This window comes from Carassius auratus, chromosome 18, assembly GCF_003368295.1.
Source record: "Carassius auratus strain Wakin chromosome 18, ASM336829v1, whole genome shotgun sequence".
In the NCBI taxonomy this organism is placed as follows: domain Eukaryota; kingdom Metazoa; phylum Chordata; class Actinopteri; order Cypriniformes; family Cyprinidae; genus Carassius; species Carassius auratus.
Genome location: NC_039260.1, coordinates 8743677 through 8763403, shown reverse-complemented (window position 1 = coordinate 8763403; position 19727 = coordinate 8743677). Strand labels below are relative to the sequence as shown.

At 38.7% G+C, this 19727-nt stretch overlaps 1 protein-coding gene across 4 annotated transcripts; it reads right to left on the bottom strand.

The window, feature by feature from the left end:
• Positions 1-25: 25 nt before the first annotated feature.
• On the bottom strand, positions 26-19371 carry siah1 (siah E3 ubiquitin protein ligase 1). 4 transcript variants are annotated; one of them, XM_026287431.1, is made up of 3 exons: positions 19351-19371; positions 8339-8395; positions 26-2120 (listed from the first exon to the last, which is right to left on the bottom strand). In XM_026287431.1, the coding sequence occupies exons 2-3, from the start codon at positions 8346-8348 to the stop codon at positions 1270-1272; spliced, it is 861 nt and encodes a 286-aa protein (XP_026143216.1). In that variant the 5' UTR covers positions 8349-8395; positions 19351-19371; the 3' UTR covers positions 26-1269. The 4 variants fall into 4 exon arrangements, with proteins under 4 accessions (XP_026143216.1, XP_026143217.1, XP_026143213.1 ...); XM_026287432.1 differs by lacking the exon at positions 19351-19371 and adding an exon at positions 15948-16125; XM_026287428.1 differs by lacking the exon at positions 19351-19371 and adding an exon at positions 9501-10861.
• Between the last annotated feature and the right edge of the window lie 356 nt (positions 19372-19727).

The window sequence follows — 19727 nt, the reverse complement described above, 5'->3', positions numbered from 1 at the left end:
AGCAGTGAGGGAAAAAAAAATCACAGAGGGTATGAAAAAGATAGATTTATTTACTGGCAAAATAGAACAAAAACAAATAAAATTAGAGATCAGGACTAGCAACAGTACAATGTATCCATAGAGATGTTTGGCTTTGCTTCACCCTATCCTTGCAAAAAAAAAAACAGAAATGCAGACATACAAAGAACAACAGCAACAAAAATATTGACTTACAAAAAGAGCAAAGAAGACACTGATGTCTTCTGAAGAACAACACTATCTACAAACACTGAAGATTAGCCACAAGGTTACAACAGCCTTTTTCATTCCATTTTCTTATAAGTCATTACAAAATGATAATTATGACAATAATCTCATTATAATAACTGTATTAATTGCCCCGGTTCCTAGCCTGATATTCAATGCAGTGTTGACTCCAGTGTTTGTAATCGAAGGCTTCCAGGTTAGGAAACAAATTTATGATCTCACACATACTGTACAACTTGAATCTATCTTTTAAGAGTATTTGATATAAAAAAAACGAAGAAGTGTGGCTTCTATAGCTTGGCTTGATGTGCGTATGCCAAGCCATCCCTTCAAAAACAAACAGGAGGAACACTGCAGCGACAGGCAGAAACAAACAAGACTTCTAAAATGAAATCTGGACTTGTTATAACTTATCCAGTGGTCATGCACCAATTGCCAGAACCTTTCTGTATCATACTCAAGGTAGGAAAAATTTAAGGGAACAAAAAAGGGGCGAGGGGGAGATTAGAATAAAACAAAACCTAATATTTGAACATAAAAGTTAGTGTTTTATCTGAACTGAAATGCAAAACGTCTTGGGAAACAACAACAGAACGAACAAAAACTTGCTCTAAGGGTTGCGCATTTTGAGCAAACCCACTCCAGAATTGATCAATATTCCCAACCGTCATCCAGCTCACCGCTCCAAATGTCCATCCCACAATCGTGGCTTTCCGACACCTTCAAGGGCAATGACTGTTGCTCTCAAAAATGTAGAATACATTAATTATTTAACTTATATAATATTGTAGCATAAAACTGAGAACCCAAGAGTTCTGGTTGGACTTTCCAAGCTCCAACCAATAACATTTTTTTTTTTTTTTTTTTTATGACTACTCGGAACAAACAACAGCAAAATGTTCCCCAGGTTAGCTACTCCCCCAGCCCCCAAGCACAACTCAAGGTATCCTGCGGTGTATTGAAATGTCTGGTTTCATGTTTGTATGTGTGTGAATGCATTCAAGTATGCACGGCTGTTAGTCCTCAGCACATGGATATGGTGACGTTGATGCCCAGGTTGCCGTTCTCTGCAAACAGCTGGGCAATGGAGGTGTCAAACACAAGGCAGTCACTGTTCATGATGGCGGTGGCGATGCCCTCGTGAATTGAACGTGGCGTCGCTTCCCAGGTGAGTCGCCGCCGGTGGCCATTCAACTCCAGCCGGTATGCGAAGTTTTCTGCCTGTTTCCGTGTGCCAATCAGCTGCACGATGGCAAAGAACTGCTGGTGGCCGTCATATTTCTCCTGCTTCTCCAGCACTAGCATAAAATGGAAGCCGAAGCATGACTGCATCATGACCCAGTCCACCGCCCCAGGCAAGTTGATGTCTGTGGCCAGGAAGACAATATCCTCACCTTGTAGCGTGGTTATGGACTTGTGCTGGTGCAGCAAGTGGGGCATGACGGCGTCGAGAGATCCCTGCCACTTGCAGGAGGCCCCAGGACAGGGGCAAGAGTATGGCCGGAATTCACAAAGCTCCTCGTGTTCAGCTTTGTCTGTGTGTGGTAGTGTGACTTCGCAGCCCGATGAGGCATACTTGCATGGGAAAAGCACTGAGTTGGCCACTTTCTCCATGGCCAGATTGCGGATTGAACCGAGAGGGCCTCTGCAGGTGGGGCAGCAGGTGAGTTTGGGCCTGCAGTTGCTACAAACCAAATGCCCGCTCTGGCACTGCAGGATGGGTGGCAGCACATAGTCAAAACAGACCGGACACTCGAACAGGCTGGCGAGGTCACTGTTGGACGCAGTGGTGCCCGACAAGGTAGGGACGCGCTGAGAAGGGGGACACTTAGAGGTTCCTGTGGGCAGCGCTGTGGCAGTCTGGCGACTCATTTCTGAAGAACAGGAGACAGAGAAGAAAGTTAGCATGGAGAAAGGAATTTAAGGTACATGCATTTACACCAAATCTAACCGGAGCTGAACTCCATTATGCATGACAACAGAGATCAGCTGGCATCTAATGCATTGACCTGCGCACATCTGCATCCTGGAAATAAAGCTGCATACATTTTAAAATGTAGCCTTGGGGTAAAAGGTACAGGTTTCTGCTGATTCAACCAGTATGAGCCCCAAATAATGCTATAAAAGAGTCTCAACAGCACTGAGGTCTGTTCATCCTGAGTGGCTCATAGATATAGCCGTCTAGTGCCACCGATAAGTCAGACATGGGCCTCTGGGGAAGGCTTGGGGCAGCTATTTCAGGCACGACTAAGATCTCCACGCTTCATTTTTTATTTTATTTTTTTTAAAGCCAGACATGGAGAGTGGACTCAGAAGACCAGAGCGCATGTCTGCTACAGGACTGTTCCTATGGCAACAAACTGCATTGAGAAAGTGTATGGGACGACCTGGGATGCATTCTTTCCTAATGCATGACAGAAGGAGGGTGTAACACCCTACTGCTATTATAACCTACATCTACACATCAGTCAATAGGAAGCACAAGAGTAACTTAATTAGCACTGGGGAGCAAACAAATCAATTAAGAGATTACAGAACAATGGAGCAGAAGGGCTGGATCAGAGCACAGTATATAGTATACAGACGAGCTCTGTGTGTATGTAGGTGGCTTAGAATGTACTAGTAAACATCTGTTCTAATAAAGCCCCAAGTATTTTTAGCCTCCTCACTGAGCAGCTCTCGGAGTATAACAACTGAGGCCAAAATTAGCCGAAGCACAAGAGCTAACACTACGTCCTCAATGCCTTTCTAGGCTTGTAGTCAGTCAAAGACCAGAGGATTAGAAGGGGCAACAAATATATATGAATGCTAAACATTCCTGGATCATCATCCTTTGATCCATGAACATTTCTATCAACCAGTCAGAAGGAAAAGGGGTAGAATTAGGTCCTAGAACAACATAGAATAATGCAGGAACATGTTTTACATCACTCCAAAGCAACAGTGAATTCAAGATATATTTGTACATCAATAAGTATCGAACCCATAATCTTGTTATTGCTAGAACAATCCGGTACTGTTACTCCTTTGTGCAAGTCGTGTTGTGCATGCATGAATGAATGCATGATTCTTGCTTGAGTGGATGACATGTGTGGTCAAATCCCGGACAAGCCCCCAAACTGTGTTCGAACTGTAAAGAAACATTTTACAGGCTATCACCTGGGTGCTTATGTCAGGGGTGTCCTGGAAGGCCAACGATCTGCAGAGTTTAACTCCAACTCAATTAAACACACCTGAACCAGCTAATCTAGGTCTTATAGAAACTTCCAAACTGGTTAATAATGCTGAACTCTGCAGGATGTTGGCCCTCCATGTGCACTTATATTCAGAGCAGTTGTCACTGATACAATACAAGCAAAGACAGTCTTGTCTGCTTGACGTTGAGCCAAAGAGACAGCAGGCCAACCTCCCACCACGAAACAGTCTGAGTGGCTGATGGCTGTTGTACACTACTTTTACGACACTGTTGCTCTATTAGGCTGAGGTTTTAATGACAGCTGAAGTGATGCATGTGTCTCACTAAGAGGAAAGAAGTGTAAATGAATTGGAAGGGAAGGGAAATCAAGCATATATGTCCTGACAAGTTTAGAGTTGGGAGTCTGAGATAGTGCTTGAACTGTGAGAAAGAATTATTTATGGACGCTGACTTTTATAAGTTGTGCTTGGCAGGCAAAATACGCTACTTCTGCCAAAGCTAAAAATCAATCCATCAGAAATGTGTTTCTTGAGGGGAGCAGAGAAGCATTCCAGAGCAGATTGTTCATGCTCATCCAACTAGTCTCATCTTATATTAACCTTCAATGTAATGACCAAAAATAAGTGTAAATTAATTGATGAAATGTAAAAAAAAAAAAACCTTCATATTATTTTGGTTATTCTTTTGGAAAGCTATAATGTATAGTGGGACCGTTTCCCATTTGTTTTCCTACTTCGTTGACTGAACCAAAAGTAAGTCTAGAAAACACACTGGAGAAATTATATGGCAAATAAATAGAAGACTTGGGTTTTAAAAAAAGTTGACCTTCTAAGAACTGGTTTAAAACTCTGGAAGAAAGTAAGAGTGGCAGAAGCCCTTGTGGCACTGCTGATTTTTCTTTGTAAGTTCTTCGCCTGGGAATCAAAAGAACTGTGGTGTGTCTCTTTTCTCCAGCAGTGCTGAGCTGCATTGTCAGTGGAAAGTTTGCAGTCCATCACATATAACAGGAAATCCTGTAACCCCAGAGGAAGTGGTTTGATGTCATTGTCAGGTCTGATAATGGCGTTATGAAGACAGAACAAAAGGCAACTGGCCTACACTGCACGAGCCAAAGCTGCAATACCCAAGACTGTTATTTGTGTGTCTCAGGTAGACAGTTAGGCCAGGTAAATTCAGTACATCAAATCAATGGAGCCTCAACAAAAACATCAGCGTTAGTGCTGAGCGGAGTCAAAAAAAAAAAACATATGACAAGTCATAGTCAACATATTCAAGTATTAACTAGAAGACACAAAAAAAACTCTTAAGAAAGTATGTGAACAAAACACTTAGCTATGGAAGGTCAACACATGCTTACCTGCAGACATGTTTACAGCTAGTTACTAAATAAAAACAGATCTGTTCTGTACTGACATCAACGTTAACACTATAGTAATGTAATGCAATGCAAGAACCTATAGCACGTATAACTGCACAACTAGCTTTCAATGCTTTGCGCCTGCATTTGTATACTTTTGTCCAGTATGTTTCTGGGGTTACAGAATTCTCCAAATCAATGGTTACAGATTTCATTCCAACCCAACACTACAACATGAGTGAACAAAGCTTTTGGTTTCCATTAAGTAGGGTTGTAACGGTAGACCGGTGTAATGTTTTATCGCGGTTTGAACGTGCAAGGTTATCATACCTTAAACATTTGCATATATACAGTTAAAAAAATAACTAATGACTAGAAACTCAACCACCCATATGCTGTTTATTTCTGTTATGGCGCTTCACACTGCATTTACTTGGCTGCTTACACACACGTACAGTGGAGAAAATGACAGATTGTATCTTATCTCCTAATTAAATCTAATCGCCGATATGTAAAAGTTACAAATCTGTAGTATGGGAATAATTTGAATTTATATATATATATATATATATATATATATATATATATATATATATATATATATATATATATATATATATATATATATATATATATATATATATATTCATTCATTCATTCATTCATTCATTTATATTTATATATATATATATATATATATATATATATATATATATAAGGGGTGTAACGGTTCACAAAATTCACGGTTCGGTTCGATACGATTCACTGGTGTCACGGTTCGGTTCGATACGTTTTAGATACAGCAAAAATAAAAAAAATTGGCAGATAAATTTCCTTGATTTTAAAAAAAAAAATGTATTTATTAAAACTAACAAAGTATGTTTTTTAGTTTGTTTTTTACATTGAACAATGATGGAGCTATTCTTTACCCATCTTCTATGGTGTTTTCTTAGCAGCATAGGCTACTGTATAAAACAAAAACAGCTCCTTATAAAAAAAAATGAAAATGTTATATTGTACTATTTATGAACAAATACAAAGCTGTAACTTTTTATATGGAACTCTATAACTCTTTATATTGAGTGTGTTTTTTGGAACAAAGCAGGAATTACGGTCTGGCTGAAATGGGCTCGTGAAGGAATATTGTAACGGGGCTCAATTACATTAAGCATGTTCTTAAAACCTGCGTTTTCCACTACAGAGAGTACACTCGCTCACTCAGTATGCGCTGAAGGCTTGTTGCAAAATGGCTAAAGGGTCTTTCACACAGGACGCGGTATGCGCTGCGCTGGACCCTGGGCTCAGTGTTGCCCTTCAGATACAACGCGACTTGCGCTGCAATATGCCAAGAGCAAAGTAGGTGGAGTTTTCAAAACTGCCCGTGCATACGTTCTATTTATAACAGTTCTTCTATCTAAAAACGTGCAGTCCTGTTAATTGTATCGTACTGCTCAGGAAATTCCGACACAGTACAGTACTAGTCCATTTTGATTTCCATGCTTGTTTGGATGTCCCGATCGATTGGTAAAGTGCACCCAAACACCAGACCTGTTGGTTATTGGAGGATCTTCTATTTCTGGTCTGTTAAACGCATTGGCCATTTTGCAAGGAGCCTTCAGCGCGTGCTGAGTGAGCGAGCGCCTGACTGAGTAGCCTAACATAAGCATATAAGTTGGTGTTTTTTTTCTTCTTCAGGGGTGTCAGGGGCGTTGCCTGTTACGTCGTTTGGGTTATTGGGCTACCTTGTTGAACGCATATCATTATATTTCACAATTTTTTATTTATTTTCCAAATAAAATTAATTAATTAGTCCAACGAACCGTTCGGTACATAATGCGTACCGTGTACCGAACCGAAAGCTTAGTACCGAACGGTTCAATACGAATACGCGTATCGTTACACCCCTAATATATATATATATATATATATATATATATATATATATATATATATATATAAAACAAACACGTGGTTGTCCACTCAGCAAAAAATGTGAACGCAAAGTGGCTGCAAAAGTAGGCAATACATCCAACATCTTTTCTCATATTCGCAGATGCCATCCCTAATATATAATAGATAAAGGTGTCGCACTTGAATTAAGGTAGTACAGTATGATTTCCGTGATGCAGAGGGAATCCCGGTGCAGTCGTAACCATGGCATTTACAGTATAACGAGGATATCACGTAAAACACGCAATCTGAAAAACTTCAAAACTTAAACATTTCCTAGGATTTGTTCACTCAAATAACTTGTTCTTATTCTTTTAAGAGTCATTGTTACCGATAAGAATTATTGTTTAATATATACTATGAAATCATGATATTTTCTGAAACGATTATCATACAGTCATACCGTTACAACCCTACCATTGAAAGGAGGAACACAATATACCATGTACCACCCCCTTGCAGCAATAGCACAAAAAGCAAAATCTCTCCATGTCAGGACACAGATAATTGCAATGTTGTCACATCTCAAATATTCTAATGTTCGCTGATGAATTTAAATATAAAAAATGCAACCTAAGTTTGTCATGCAGGGAGCACGAGCTGGGACTCCACATGTCTGGTAAGAAATATAGCCTGGTTTGTGACAAGACATGACATTTAATCAGGTACAGTAATAATGTGGTCTGCTGCCAGACTCCATGGAGATGTTTGTGGTCAAGCGCTTTGTTCACTCAGTAGGTGTTACCATTGGATTTAAGCTTGCTGCAGCCTCTGTAATGTGGTTAGCATTCTGCCACATTCTGTAATGGGAATTAGTTTTATTCTTTAGATCTGAAAGCAGTACTCAAAACGGATAATAAAAGTTTTGTGGGTTATTAAGATTTACGATTAGAGTTTGACTAGCCCTTTTAATGCCTCCATGAGGCTTATATGTGCTATGGAAGCAAGCTTGTACAGTACACATGTATGACTGCAGAAGGGGTTTGTGGGATACATTCTGGGACATGTTCCATTAAATGAATAGATTTTGGTCTCATTTCATTTGTAAACAGCGTTTTTGAACACAGTTCTCTGGAAGAAGTCCTTACAAAATTGATGGAAGACATAGACAAGAAGTTCAGTATGCAGGGCTCTGGTGGATGAAGAGATAAAGGCCAAAGAGATGGTGGAACCCACCAAAGTTAGATTCTTAAGAGATGGGCCACTTTGCAATGTCTAATAGTTGCCTGTGTTAACACAGACTCAGAGGGTCTGAAACTCTGATGGTACAGATGTGTCCTGCTTTCCGGATGGGCACCGAGAGTGAATATAAGCACAAGGCCTTATCATCTATCTTTCCTCAGATATTTCTCCATTCACTAAGAAGCCTTGCACATCCCCATGAACTGAAGCTGAACTAAACATCAGCTGAACATGAAATGGAGCATCACATCCAAGAAAAACCCAACCCCTTTGCAAGTTTCAACGATCCAACATTTCCAAAGGCCTGCACATTGGCAGTAGTCTCTGTTTGGATAACCTAAACATTACATGTGCTAAAAATACAATAACAGAACTCACACAGCTAGAACAGGAAACTGAATACTTACCTTCGTCCATATGATTTCCAAGTACGTCTTTCTTCTTTCTTTGAAATGTGTGGACCTCTGGAATGATAGAGAAAGCAAAGAGAGACAGAGAAGGTTTGGTTAGTCTTGTAAAATACAATGAAGACACACTAGATCTATCTATGTTTGTTTTCCAATGGTTGAGCTGCTTTTCTGGTTTATTTCATGAGTGTTTGGTTTTTCCACAAAGAATAAAGAGAGGTGAAAATCAGGTCTCACAGCTAGTCAGTTTGTTAATTGCGTAACCGAAAAAGAAAAAGAAAAAGTGTTTCCATGCTGTTTAAGTGTCCATAAGCTCCCACACTAACTAACAAGAACTTACTTAACTACTTAAGTGTTGCAAATCCTTCTTAAATTGTTCTTCGACAAAAATGACTTTCTAAGCAACATAAGACAACTTTTGTTTTTGTTTTCCTATAGCAACTGTATAATAAATTACGATAACAGTCAATGAAACTGGGAACAATACAGGTACAAAACAAGTAGAACAGATATTTCTTCATACCATGATGTTGAGAAATAGACACACCCCTCCAACCGACCTCCTTTCAGTGGCCCTATGAATACAGCTTTATACAATTTTTAGCCTTTCTAACATGAAGCCTGTTAAAGCTGATACGCATGGTGGGCAGGACTAATGCACAGCACAACAGCGTCTGGGCTTCACATTGATTTCTCCGCATTAGACCACACTTCAATATTTCATCAGAAGCCATTCAAAATGGAAGGTCGATCAATGTGCATTAAAGTATCTGGTGAAATTATTCAGCAGTTTAAGAGATGTAGAAGTCTAAATCGGGCAGATGGTCAATATCATGGATCAGAAGGACCAAAAGCAAACAGGGACTTAAAAGCTGATAACTCAATTTTGTTTTGATATCAACAATCGTAATTGACTCTGCTGCTAGGTTGAGAACCTCATGATTAAGTTATGAATCCATTCATGAGTCATACAGTGACCTGTCTCGATGTACCAAATCTCAGGATCAATTCTATGACATACAAAAAAAAAAAGAACTCAGAACGACATGAAGGTTAGTAAATGAGAACAGAGCTTTCATTTTAGGGCAACGTGAATGAAAGACCAATAAAATGTCGTTCCTCTCAGTGGTGGTAGTAAACAAAACAAGCATGGTTCTGTTACCTTTAGGTTTACTAGCAGTTCTGGCCGCTATGCAAGAGAAGAGCTTGAGGACCCCCTTCCATGAGTACACGGGCTGTAGTCTAATAGTAGCCGACATGGGGAGCAGATTGACTCTTCATCATGCTCTTTCCATAAAAAACAAAAGGGCCCGTAAAAGAGAGTCCCTCCTTTTCTGGTTCACACTCGTTTCCTACAGTCTTCTAAGATAGTTTTCTGCTTAAGATAGAAACACAGCTCCCAACAGGTCGTCTAGGGCCACGGTGTGGTATCCCCACCCCTAACTCCCCAAAGGAGGAAGGGATGAGTCCCAAAACACCTACACTTGCACAAGCTTGAGAAATTTCCAGCAAGTGTTCCTCAAAGTGGAGAGCAGTAGATATGCGTTTTAAAAGACTTTCTCTTCAGTAAAGAACAGCCCAGAACAAGCAAAAGAAAAGTTGGTAGAGCAGAAAGTGTAACACACAAAAAAAGAGGTTTTGCTGTAGTCAGGAATGTTACACAAGTAGATCCAGATTCCAGTGCCTGGAACGAGAGTTCAGCAGCAATCTCCACAAAGAGGCAAAAAGACTAAAAAAAGGTTAAGGACAAGTTGCCAGGCTTTTCCCCCTTTATAAGCACATTCCAAAACTTCTGGACCACTCCCATGACTTTCAGAGTACCCCGTCAGCTCTTTAACTGAAGAAAACGGAGAGGGAAGCAGCACACTGTTTCACAGAGGAGCAAACTCTGAGCGATCGCAGAAGGAAGGAGAGGGTCCCGCCTGCAAAGTCACAACTGTTGCCTGTGGATCGAGGAGTCAAATGTCAGTCTGAAGTCAGCATGCTCATGCTCTCTGGTTCTCGGTCTCTCTCTCTCTCTCTCTCTCTCTCTGAGGAGTAGGAGGAGTTGGACCGGTTCATGGGCCCAGCCGTGTCAGATTACACAGCTCCTCCTTTTGCCGCTGTCTCTATTCATGTCTCCCAGACAAAGAGATTTTACAGCATGGCACCCATATGACAGCCGGCAACTTAAACAAAACACTCAACGATCACACACACTGCTCATAAAGAGGCACTAACAAAACCACAAATACTGAGCAGTGCAGCTTTACAGGCACTTTAATGCCTTTGTAAGTAGAGAGAGAGAATGTGGTACATTACAACAAATTCAATACCGCCAATCTTAACTGCTATAAAGAAGCTCAGAGCCACATACACCACTAAGTATCGCCTCTCACCACTACCCAAAATACCCCAGTGCACGCCCAACATGACTAGAATAAGGCTGATAAAAACAATCTGACCTTTCTACTCTTGAAACTGACATTAAAGGCCTGGACAGCAACCCCCATCTGCGTTTCAGTCTGACACTACAGGGCTGACTGTCCCGTGTGACCTTTGGTCCCTCGTCTCAGTCAAAACATGCCCTGTAGATTTAGCTAGTGATAACATGGCAACCAAAACATTCAATTCCACAAAACTGTGCTCATGAGACGTCATATTAAAATCCTGGCCATTACAGTCACAACAAATGGAGTTCATCTTTAGGTTCTTCAGACAGCCTTTTCCTATTTATATAAAACCATCTGTTAATCATAGAGCTGTTAAATATAATGATGGGCCTAAAAAAGAAATGAAAGCCTTTGAAAATTATCAAAGACCATTTGCGAAGTCTTTTGTTCCAGTTTTGCAACATTATCATTTAAAAGGGCAGGTGTGAGGGTTCACGCATGGAAAATGGCCTTTGCTCAGCCCTGCCTCAAATACAGTGCAACTGAAACACCTGCAGGCATCCTGTTCAGTGTTAACTAAAAAAAAAGACTAATATAATATTTGTATTATATAACAATAAAAAAAACTTTAAATTAAGAAATTAAAATTCCAGACAGAAGCTCTAGAAACCAATGCACCATGTGCTCCACACTGCCACCATGGGCCCAGATCATGTGCTAACAGCAGAATGATTTTTTAATGGTAAAAATCTCCAATCAACTCAGGACAAGCAATTGTAAACAAAAGGGCTGAGGGTAGGGCAGTGATTCTGCACAGCATTTCCATCTAAATGAGGGCTCAGGCATGATATTTACATGCAGGTCATAGTGCTCCAGGTACAATAAACAGCAGAGCTCTACTCCTCTATAGTCGGGATGCAAAACAAGTGGAATTTTCCAGTGGAAAGAAAATTTAAGAGAGAAAATAAAATGTATTCACATATGACTCATGCTGAATCTACGATCATCAGTGCAGTTGTTTTACGCGAGATAAAGATCATTTTGTCCTAAGCCGGTCTTAACATAAGACTTCTTTATACTGCAAAAGCATTTTAAATGCATGCACAAAAGGACATCAGGACATCCACATAGCATATAATTTGGTGTGAATAGAAACACAATAAACAATCAAACAGCATACAATTAGCAAGACTGAATTTATTCAAAAAAACCCCTGATATAAAAGACTACATCTGCATGACCATCTTCAACATGCTCATCTCGTCTACAATTGGGCCACTCACTTTAAAAATGAAGCAGAAGCTTTTCCATCTGAAGATAAACGGGGAAATGAAGCATAACATGTAGAGCTGCAACTAACGATAATTTTTTCTGTCGACTAATCTAACGATTATTTTTTCGATTAGTCGACTAATCTAATGATTATTTTTATTACAATAAATAATTAATCTAATGTTCTTTTTTTTATTAGCTAATGAATCCTTTGGATTACTTAAAAAAAAAATATAAGTACAACTTCTAATATAATATTTCGACCTTTATTCATTTTCAACCAATGTGGTTGAAGTTTTTACAGTATAAAATAATAAAGAGGCAAAGAAAATTATTTTACTATGGCAAATATGAGCTTATGATAGCGTTTATAATTAAACCACTGTAGCCATAAATTTACAGTTGTCTGAGACGTCATGAAATGTTCTTTAGCATCACAAACCATAAAATGCAGTCAGGGTTCTGCTATGGTTTAGCATGGTTTCCAGAGATCTGGAGATGATTCGGGGTAGCTCGGTGGTTTGTGACTGTTGTCTTGCGGCTGTCTTTTAAGGGGCAGTTCACATACTGTATCACGTCTTTTGCAGGCTCAAGTTCGTTATTTCCAATGTAGGAGCGCGATAAGCTCGCTCATAATGGAAGGGTCGTGGTCGCAACGCGCTCTTTTTTTGCAGGCGCGTCCGCACCGCATCGAGTTAAAAACATCTAAACTTTTCAGAAATAGAATATCAGACCTGAACCAGGAAGTTGGTCACCAGATCACACGGTAACCAGTTAAACCGTAACACCGGAGAGCACCAAGATGTTTTCCTCTGAGGTGCTCGCGCATCGCAGTTGTGCTGCCGTGGTACACCATGTCGGTTTTGCAAAGGGAACAACGGGCCATTTTATTTGGCTTCTGTTTAAAGTATTCCCATACTTTTGATAACAGTGGTCTCTGTTTTTGTGATAGAATGCCACTTTCTCCATTCCCATTATGCCATTACGCGAGATGTAAACAAACAGTGTGACGCGTCGACGCATTTCACGCACGTCGACGTATTTTTGTAGTCGACGCGTCGTTGCAGCACTAATAACATGCACACTTCATTAGCGATTGAAACCCATCCATTCATTCCTGCTCTTCTCGAAGATATCTTCTACACGGACAGAGTCCATTAGTGCTCTATCCTGTAACACTATATAAAGCTAGAGCTCTGGGCAAGGGGCTGTTTAGGCAACATGCAGCTATAACCATTCAATTGCTGCGGGCACCCAAGACAAACAATGAGGCATTTGTGTAGTCATTTACATTTACGAAAAAGGGTTTGAGTCTCTGCTCAGTGTCAAAATTCAAAAGCTGTTATTCTCAATCATCTTCACAGGCCACAGATTCTTGCCGATCAGTGTGCCTACTCCACAAGCTGAAAAGCATACTTTGAACTGTCTTAGACACTGCACATCAGATGAATAAATGACAAACTAAAGAGCATGTTCTCTGCTATTTTGCAAAGTAGAATCTCAGAGCCAATCAAATCTCAAGTAGGCTAATAACAATAACACTATTTAAATGAACAAAAGCACAATTATTAGAAGTAACTGCAACAAATGAATCCAAAACATGCTAAGATAGAAATGTGCAAACTGATTGTTGTCAAGGAGAAAGAACACTGAGACGCAGTGGGAAGACTGAATCCACCCACCTCTATGCATGTACACAACACAAACAATCAGGCTTCTTGTCTGCTTCACTCAGACAGATCGTCGACCAGAATTATGATCCTGTAGCGATTATGCAGAAGACATATTGGTGCCACAAGGGGGTAAAGAGAACAGTGTTGTGTATACGCAAGTATAAGAGGTGGAAGAGAAATGCAATGGACCAGAGAGTGTGAAATGGTCTATCCCTGCTCTATACTCCTGTTTTATCTATTCTGAACAGGCTCAGGTTACCTTACCATTATCCTGAAGCTGAGTCTAATGCTAAAAGTCAGATGCCATTTCTGTGGGGGCAACCAAGTTCGGCTGACCAAGTGTGTGCAGCTGCTCCACAAAAACAGGTTGAAAACATAAGAGTCACAATAAAATGACTCCAGACATTGATTGAAATTATCCAAATGTCCTGACAACCACATGGTTTTTTAGGCAAATACTTCGTTGCACAACACAGCAGCACTAAGTAGAGTTAGACGGATAAGTGGTTTAAACTTTTTATTTAAAATAAATAGAACAACACCCAACAATGCCATTTAAAAGTAAATGATGTCTTGTAAGTCAACATATGTTAAAGGTAGGCATTAGAAATACCAATAAATAAAGTATTATTAAACAGACTCATTTGGAATGCAAAAATAAATGGATAAGACAATTATTTACTAAGTATATTTTCTCACATAATAATAACAACAATCATTGGTATAATTACTGCTATTACCTGTTGGTGAAAAAAGATATTGGTTAATCACTGTGTGAAAGGGTGCATGAACATGGCCTTGTGAACATCTTACTAAAGAACTTGAATATCTCTAGAGCTGGTTTACCAGCAAAAGCAGAGATAAACAATCAATGACTTTGTGAAGAATGCTCCATAACATGATCTCTAGTTCACGGTTGAGGTGTGTGGGGAGAATGACAGAGGAGGATTGCATTTCCAAGTGCCAGGACACACAGAAACACAAATCTAATGTGTTACAAAGCCAAAGTAGAAGGCTTTGTGATTTTTTTTTTTTACTTTATGCCTTCCCAGGCATTTTCAACAAACCAATAAAAATGTCTATGGGCAAATAAAACATCCCAGATAGATGCAGGGGTAGCTGTTTAAAATAAACAGCCTGAAGGTTTTCTTAAAACCTCCATTTATTCTATATAGGAAAGTATCAAGTTTATTTACAACAACCTTACCTTACCTTGATAGTAGAATAAGGTTAGTTACAGAAGGGATTTGACCCTATCCTTTCTATCTACTGCTTCAACCAGCTGCAACTTAACCTTAATTACGGTAATCGATAGGGGAGGTGCTTAAATGGATCTTTAAGGATAAAGAACAACAAAAACAGTACAGCTCAATTCACAACAAAGATGCAACATCTCCATGGCAAATAGTAGCTGCTTTGTAAACAATACGGAGTGATGTGATGATCTAGCAGCCAAGTTCAATGTGTCTGAGAGCGCGCAAGCTTAGAATAAATACAGTGTGCAGCAGAGACATTGGCATTCATGACATTAAGCTTCTTTAGGTCTCAAAGCAATAACATGCACACGATTTTACTATAATATCTTGAGTCTGAGAGAATCATGTAGACTAGAAGCTCCAAAACAAAGGTCGGCTGACGGCTAGCTTTGGGCAGATTTTTTTCATCATTACAGATTTTACTGACAATCACAGCGATAAGAACATAACTAGATCACATGCTGACCCAGCTAACGCTGTCTCTGTGCATATAACACGTGTTTATTTATGCCAGGCTGCTTTTGCACTGCACTTTTCATATTGAGATTAAAAGCATCAATCTGTCACTACGGTGAAACACTCCAATACGACTCAATGTCAGTTAACGAGGCCTCAAGCTTGGAACTAAAAGAATAAATACAAATGGTGTGTCTGCATCTATGCATCCTACTATTCAAATAGAAAGCACTGCAATATTTATATTTCATTTAATTTCATCACATAAACAGCGTGTCTCGTTTAGCATAAGCATAGATAAGCTAGCAAAGCCGGGCTAATAATGGTTAAGTTACACTGACGAAATCTCAGCGCTTTGTAGAATTAAAAAAAAAATTGTGACAGGTTACGAACCACACCAGGACTCGTAACGTGTTAGAAAAAAAAAAGGTTCACATAAAATGTATTTTGATGAGGAACACAGTAAAAGGGTTGATAGCATTGTCGGCTAGCCGCTTTTGAGCTAGCTAGCACGCTAAGCCTAGTAAAACAACAGCAGAACCATTATCCTCGAATGAGGGATTTAAACACTGCACTTACCCCCCCAGAAATAAAATATCCTTCTGCTGCCAAACGGAATAATTAAAAAAGAATCCACTACACGTAGATCCGCGTTTGGTTGTACGGCAGTTAATCGTCGGGATGTTTGTGTTTCCACATTCGCTAAAAGGAGACGCTGTCGCCCGGCAGTCTCGGTGTCGCGCACTGAAGCTGTGCAAATATATTTTTTTCACGGGAGCGCAGCTACAAGACTGCGTGAACGCGCTTTAGTCACATGAACGCGGTAAGGAGAACAACGTTGGGTCAACAACAGACAAGTGATGAGAAAACCGTCTCGTTTCCACGAATCGGTTCTTTTGAACAGTTAAGAACCGGTTCAGAAAACTGTTTTAGCTCTTTTTTAAGCAGCGTGATCCCTGACATCCCACGTGTAGTGTAAAATGTTCCAATGAAATCAGATCTATACATAGGCCTACTGTAGCTTTTTATTATGTTTTTATTAATATGTGATTGTTCCGTTGCGACCATTCAGATCACGTTCACGGTAACGACATATAAAAATTTAATGTGAATTAAATTTCATTAAAATTTACTTTCTCTGATAAAGAGTTAGATTGTTTATATAGAATACCATTTATTAAAACCAACTCTGTTTCACATGTTAAGAAAACAATCACCATAATACAGCACGTCTTATTTGTAACATTTCTGTTATTCTGCTTTTGAAGAAACCTTGCCCCATCAGTCCTTGATGATTAAAAAAAAAATACTATATTAGTTCACTGATTCATTCATCATATGATTCCATATACTTTAATCAAGTTAGACCCCCTATTGTATTAAAAAGTGGATGAAAACGAGGAGGTGTGATGGATAAACTTATGGTAGGCCTATGCACTGTATAAAGGCACTAGATCATGTAATTCTATCTGAACTATTTTAAGTTTTGGCTCACAAAAGGTAGATAAAACTTACTCTTGAACAAATTATTCCTATTAGTTCTGTAAAAAACAAACAAACATTCTATTCAAAAAAGGGAAATCAACAAAATAGTTGACCACTTGAGAAGACTTTAATGTACAGGATTTCAATGGATTACATAAAAATTAAACAGTTGAGACCACAGTGTGCAATCAAATTGTGTGTCAGTGATTTAAATAGTCTGTGACATGCTGTAATTAAACAAATAGTTACTTTTCCCATGTCAGTTTGTTTTTTACTGTCTACTTAAAAGTTGTTAAATTATTTATTGCTGGAGGACTCCTGAGAGTTCCCCGTCTAGAATTAACTGAGATACCTTTACCTGTCACTGGGTACTACTGCTAGGTGTCCTATTGTATTACTGGTGACCACTATAAACTGTTCTATGCGTCAAGATCGGAGTGGTTTAGTGCATTTAAATCGCAGTCAATCTCAAAGCATGTGCTTTTTTTTATGAGACATGGAAAAGTTTGCACACCTTTTATCCACAATGTACATTGAATAAATTCTGTTACCATGAAGCAAGTTTTTTTAATACAACACAAGAACATTGTGGTGTTACGCTGTGTTATTGACTTTTTATCATTCATACAGTGGGTAAATTCAGTTAAATAATTAGAGTATGTTTTCAGTATTTTATAACTCTTCAGGGTCACATGATCCTTCAGAAACTGTATTATACACTACCATTCAAAAGTTTGGGGAAAGATTAATAATAATAATTATAATAATAATATTTTATTTATTAATTATTATTATTATTTTATTCAACAAAAAAAAATCATTTAAAATGACCAAAAATGACATTAAAGACATTTATAATATTAGAAGGATCCTGTGACAATGAAGACTAGAGTAATGGCTGCTGGAAATTCAGCTTCATATTCAAAGGAATAAATAAAAAATTTTGAATTGTAAGCCTCATTTTAGCCTTAGTGAGCATAAGAAAAACTTTGGTTCAGATCTTAATTCACCATTCATTACTATAACAATGCTTTAAATAAATACCATACACACACACAATAGTGTGTTATTTTAAATGTTTGCTCCATAGTTACAGATGGTAGGAAAACAACACAAATTATTCATGCCTCTGTCAGACATTACCAGAATCACATTAGCAGTCAGTCATAGGCAGCCACTGTATTTACCTAAATTGTGCAAAACAGGTGTTGAAAGCAGGTGAGTATATAATGTGCTGATCATATCATTGCAGTGGAAAAGAACACGCATGTCTGTCAGTAGAGACAAAACTACTACCAATTCAATGTCTATGACTGCAGACTAGAACACCTCTGGAAATGTGTCAATAAAGATGAAACATCACCTAGCCACACCTGTAGTTGTATATTCATAATGTTATGAGTCATTTGTTAGAGATACATGATAGGCATATTTTAACATGCTACGATTAGCCGCAAATAACTGACTGTAAAATAGGACAGTGGCAGTCTTACTGTAAATTACCCCATGCTCTTTTAAGCTTCTAAAATTGCCAGCTCAGCCCTGAGAGGAAATGACATCATTGTTTACAGCTCTGCAGCAGATGGAGGAATGGGAGTGGCCCCTCCTTTAGCCACGGTAGCAACCAGTGTGCCACACTGATGATTCAAAACAGCATTTAGTCACAGTCTATTTTTCTCTCCCTTTGTGCGGCCCAGTGTGTTAAAATCCCAGAGTGCTCCTGCTCTCACGACATCACTGCTTGAAAGTGCCCTGTCAGCAAACTCCTTAATGTAACCATTCCTTTTTCACAATATATATATATATATATATATATATATATATATATATATATATATATATATATATATATATATATATATATATATATATATATATATATTTGTGATATAATGTAGTAAGTGGAGTTACTCTAGAACAGGGGCCTTCAAACATTCTGGTCCCTCAGATATTATAATAACATAGCAAGGGCCTATATTAATAAAATACGGGTCATTTATACTGACCATTTAAAATTAGAGAAAAAAATATATTATAAAGACATAAATTAAAAATTTTAATTTAAAATTACAATTTATTAGCACGTTTTCTAAATGATTTCTCTGTAATTTAAATTATATAATATTTAAATATTTAATATTTCTTACATTTTATAAACTGTTTTTTTTTTTCTTAATGAAAACATAATTATCTGTCCTTTGGCAAACTTTATTCTAGAAGATGCAGATGTTGAAATATTTTGGCACCTATTGAGTAAAATAAAAGTATGTACAGACTACTGAATATAACACTGGCCTCAACGCTCAGGCAACATTTGATCTTGCGCACTTTCTATTTGCCGATTTTGGATACATTCCATGACCACAAACTATGTTTTCCTCTGGAACTAATATTATCCACATTCTCCATCTTACTGCAGCCTCTCTGCTAATGATAATCTGTGCTAACAATGCCTCTATTCAGTGAAGTTTATCAGAACCAAAAGTTTCCATGCATACTTGCGCGACTTATGAATGACTTGCTGATCTCTTCTGATCCTCTCTTCAGTCAATCTTGCTTCCTTTATGAGTAGTTAAGATCCTAATGTTGGCATGTTTACGGGTGAAGATTAAAGGCTACATGGCTTCCTCACTGATAATCCCAGCAGATATTAGTACTCCCATCGTTGCTGGTTGGGCTTAAACCAGTGGGTACAGGACAGTGGGGGAGGGCTGGTAGGGATTACTTTGACATGTTATGTAAGCATGCCATCCAACTAAATGGTGAGAAAAAGAAGGAGATGGAGATTAAAGGAGATGGTAGAAATTTCAGTAGGTTTAGTGAAGCAAGCAACTGGGAAGGAGAAATCCTGTTCCTGAGAATGCTGAGCTTTTCT

What these genes read in the sequence shown, in the direction of transcription:
- siah1 (XM_026287428.1), bottom strand. Translation starts at nt 9,597, where the DNA reads ATGTCGGCTACTATTAGACTACAGCCCGTGTACTCATGGAAGGGGGTC. An exon ending in AACTGCTAGTAAACCTAAAG is followed by an intron (nt 8,396 to 9,500) that starts GTAACAGAACCA and finishes CTATCATTCCAG; the next exon opens with AGGTCCACACATTTCAAAGA. An exon ending in TGGAAATCATATGGACGAAG is followed by an intron (nt 2,121 to 8,338) that starts GTAAGTATTCAG and finishes CCTGTTCTTCAG; the next exon opens with AAATGAGTCGCCAGACTGCC.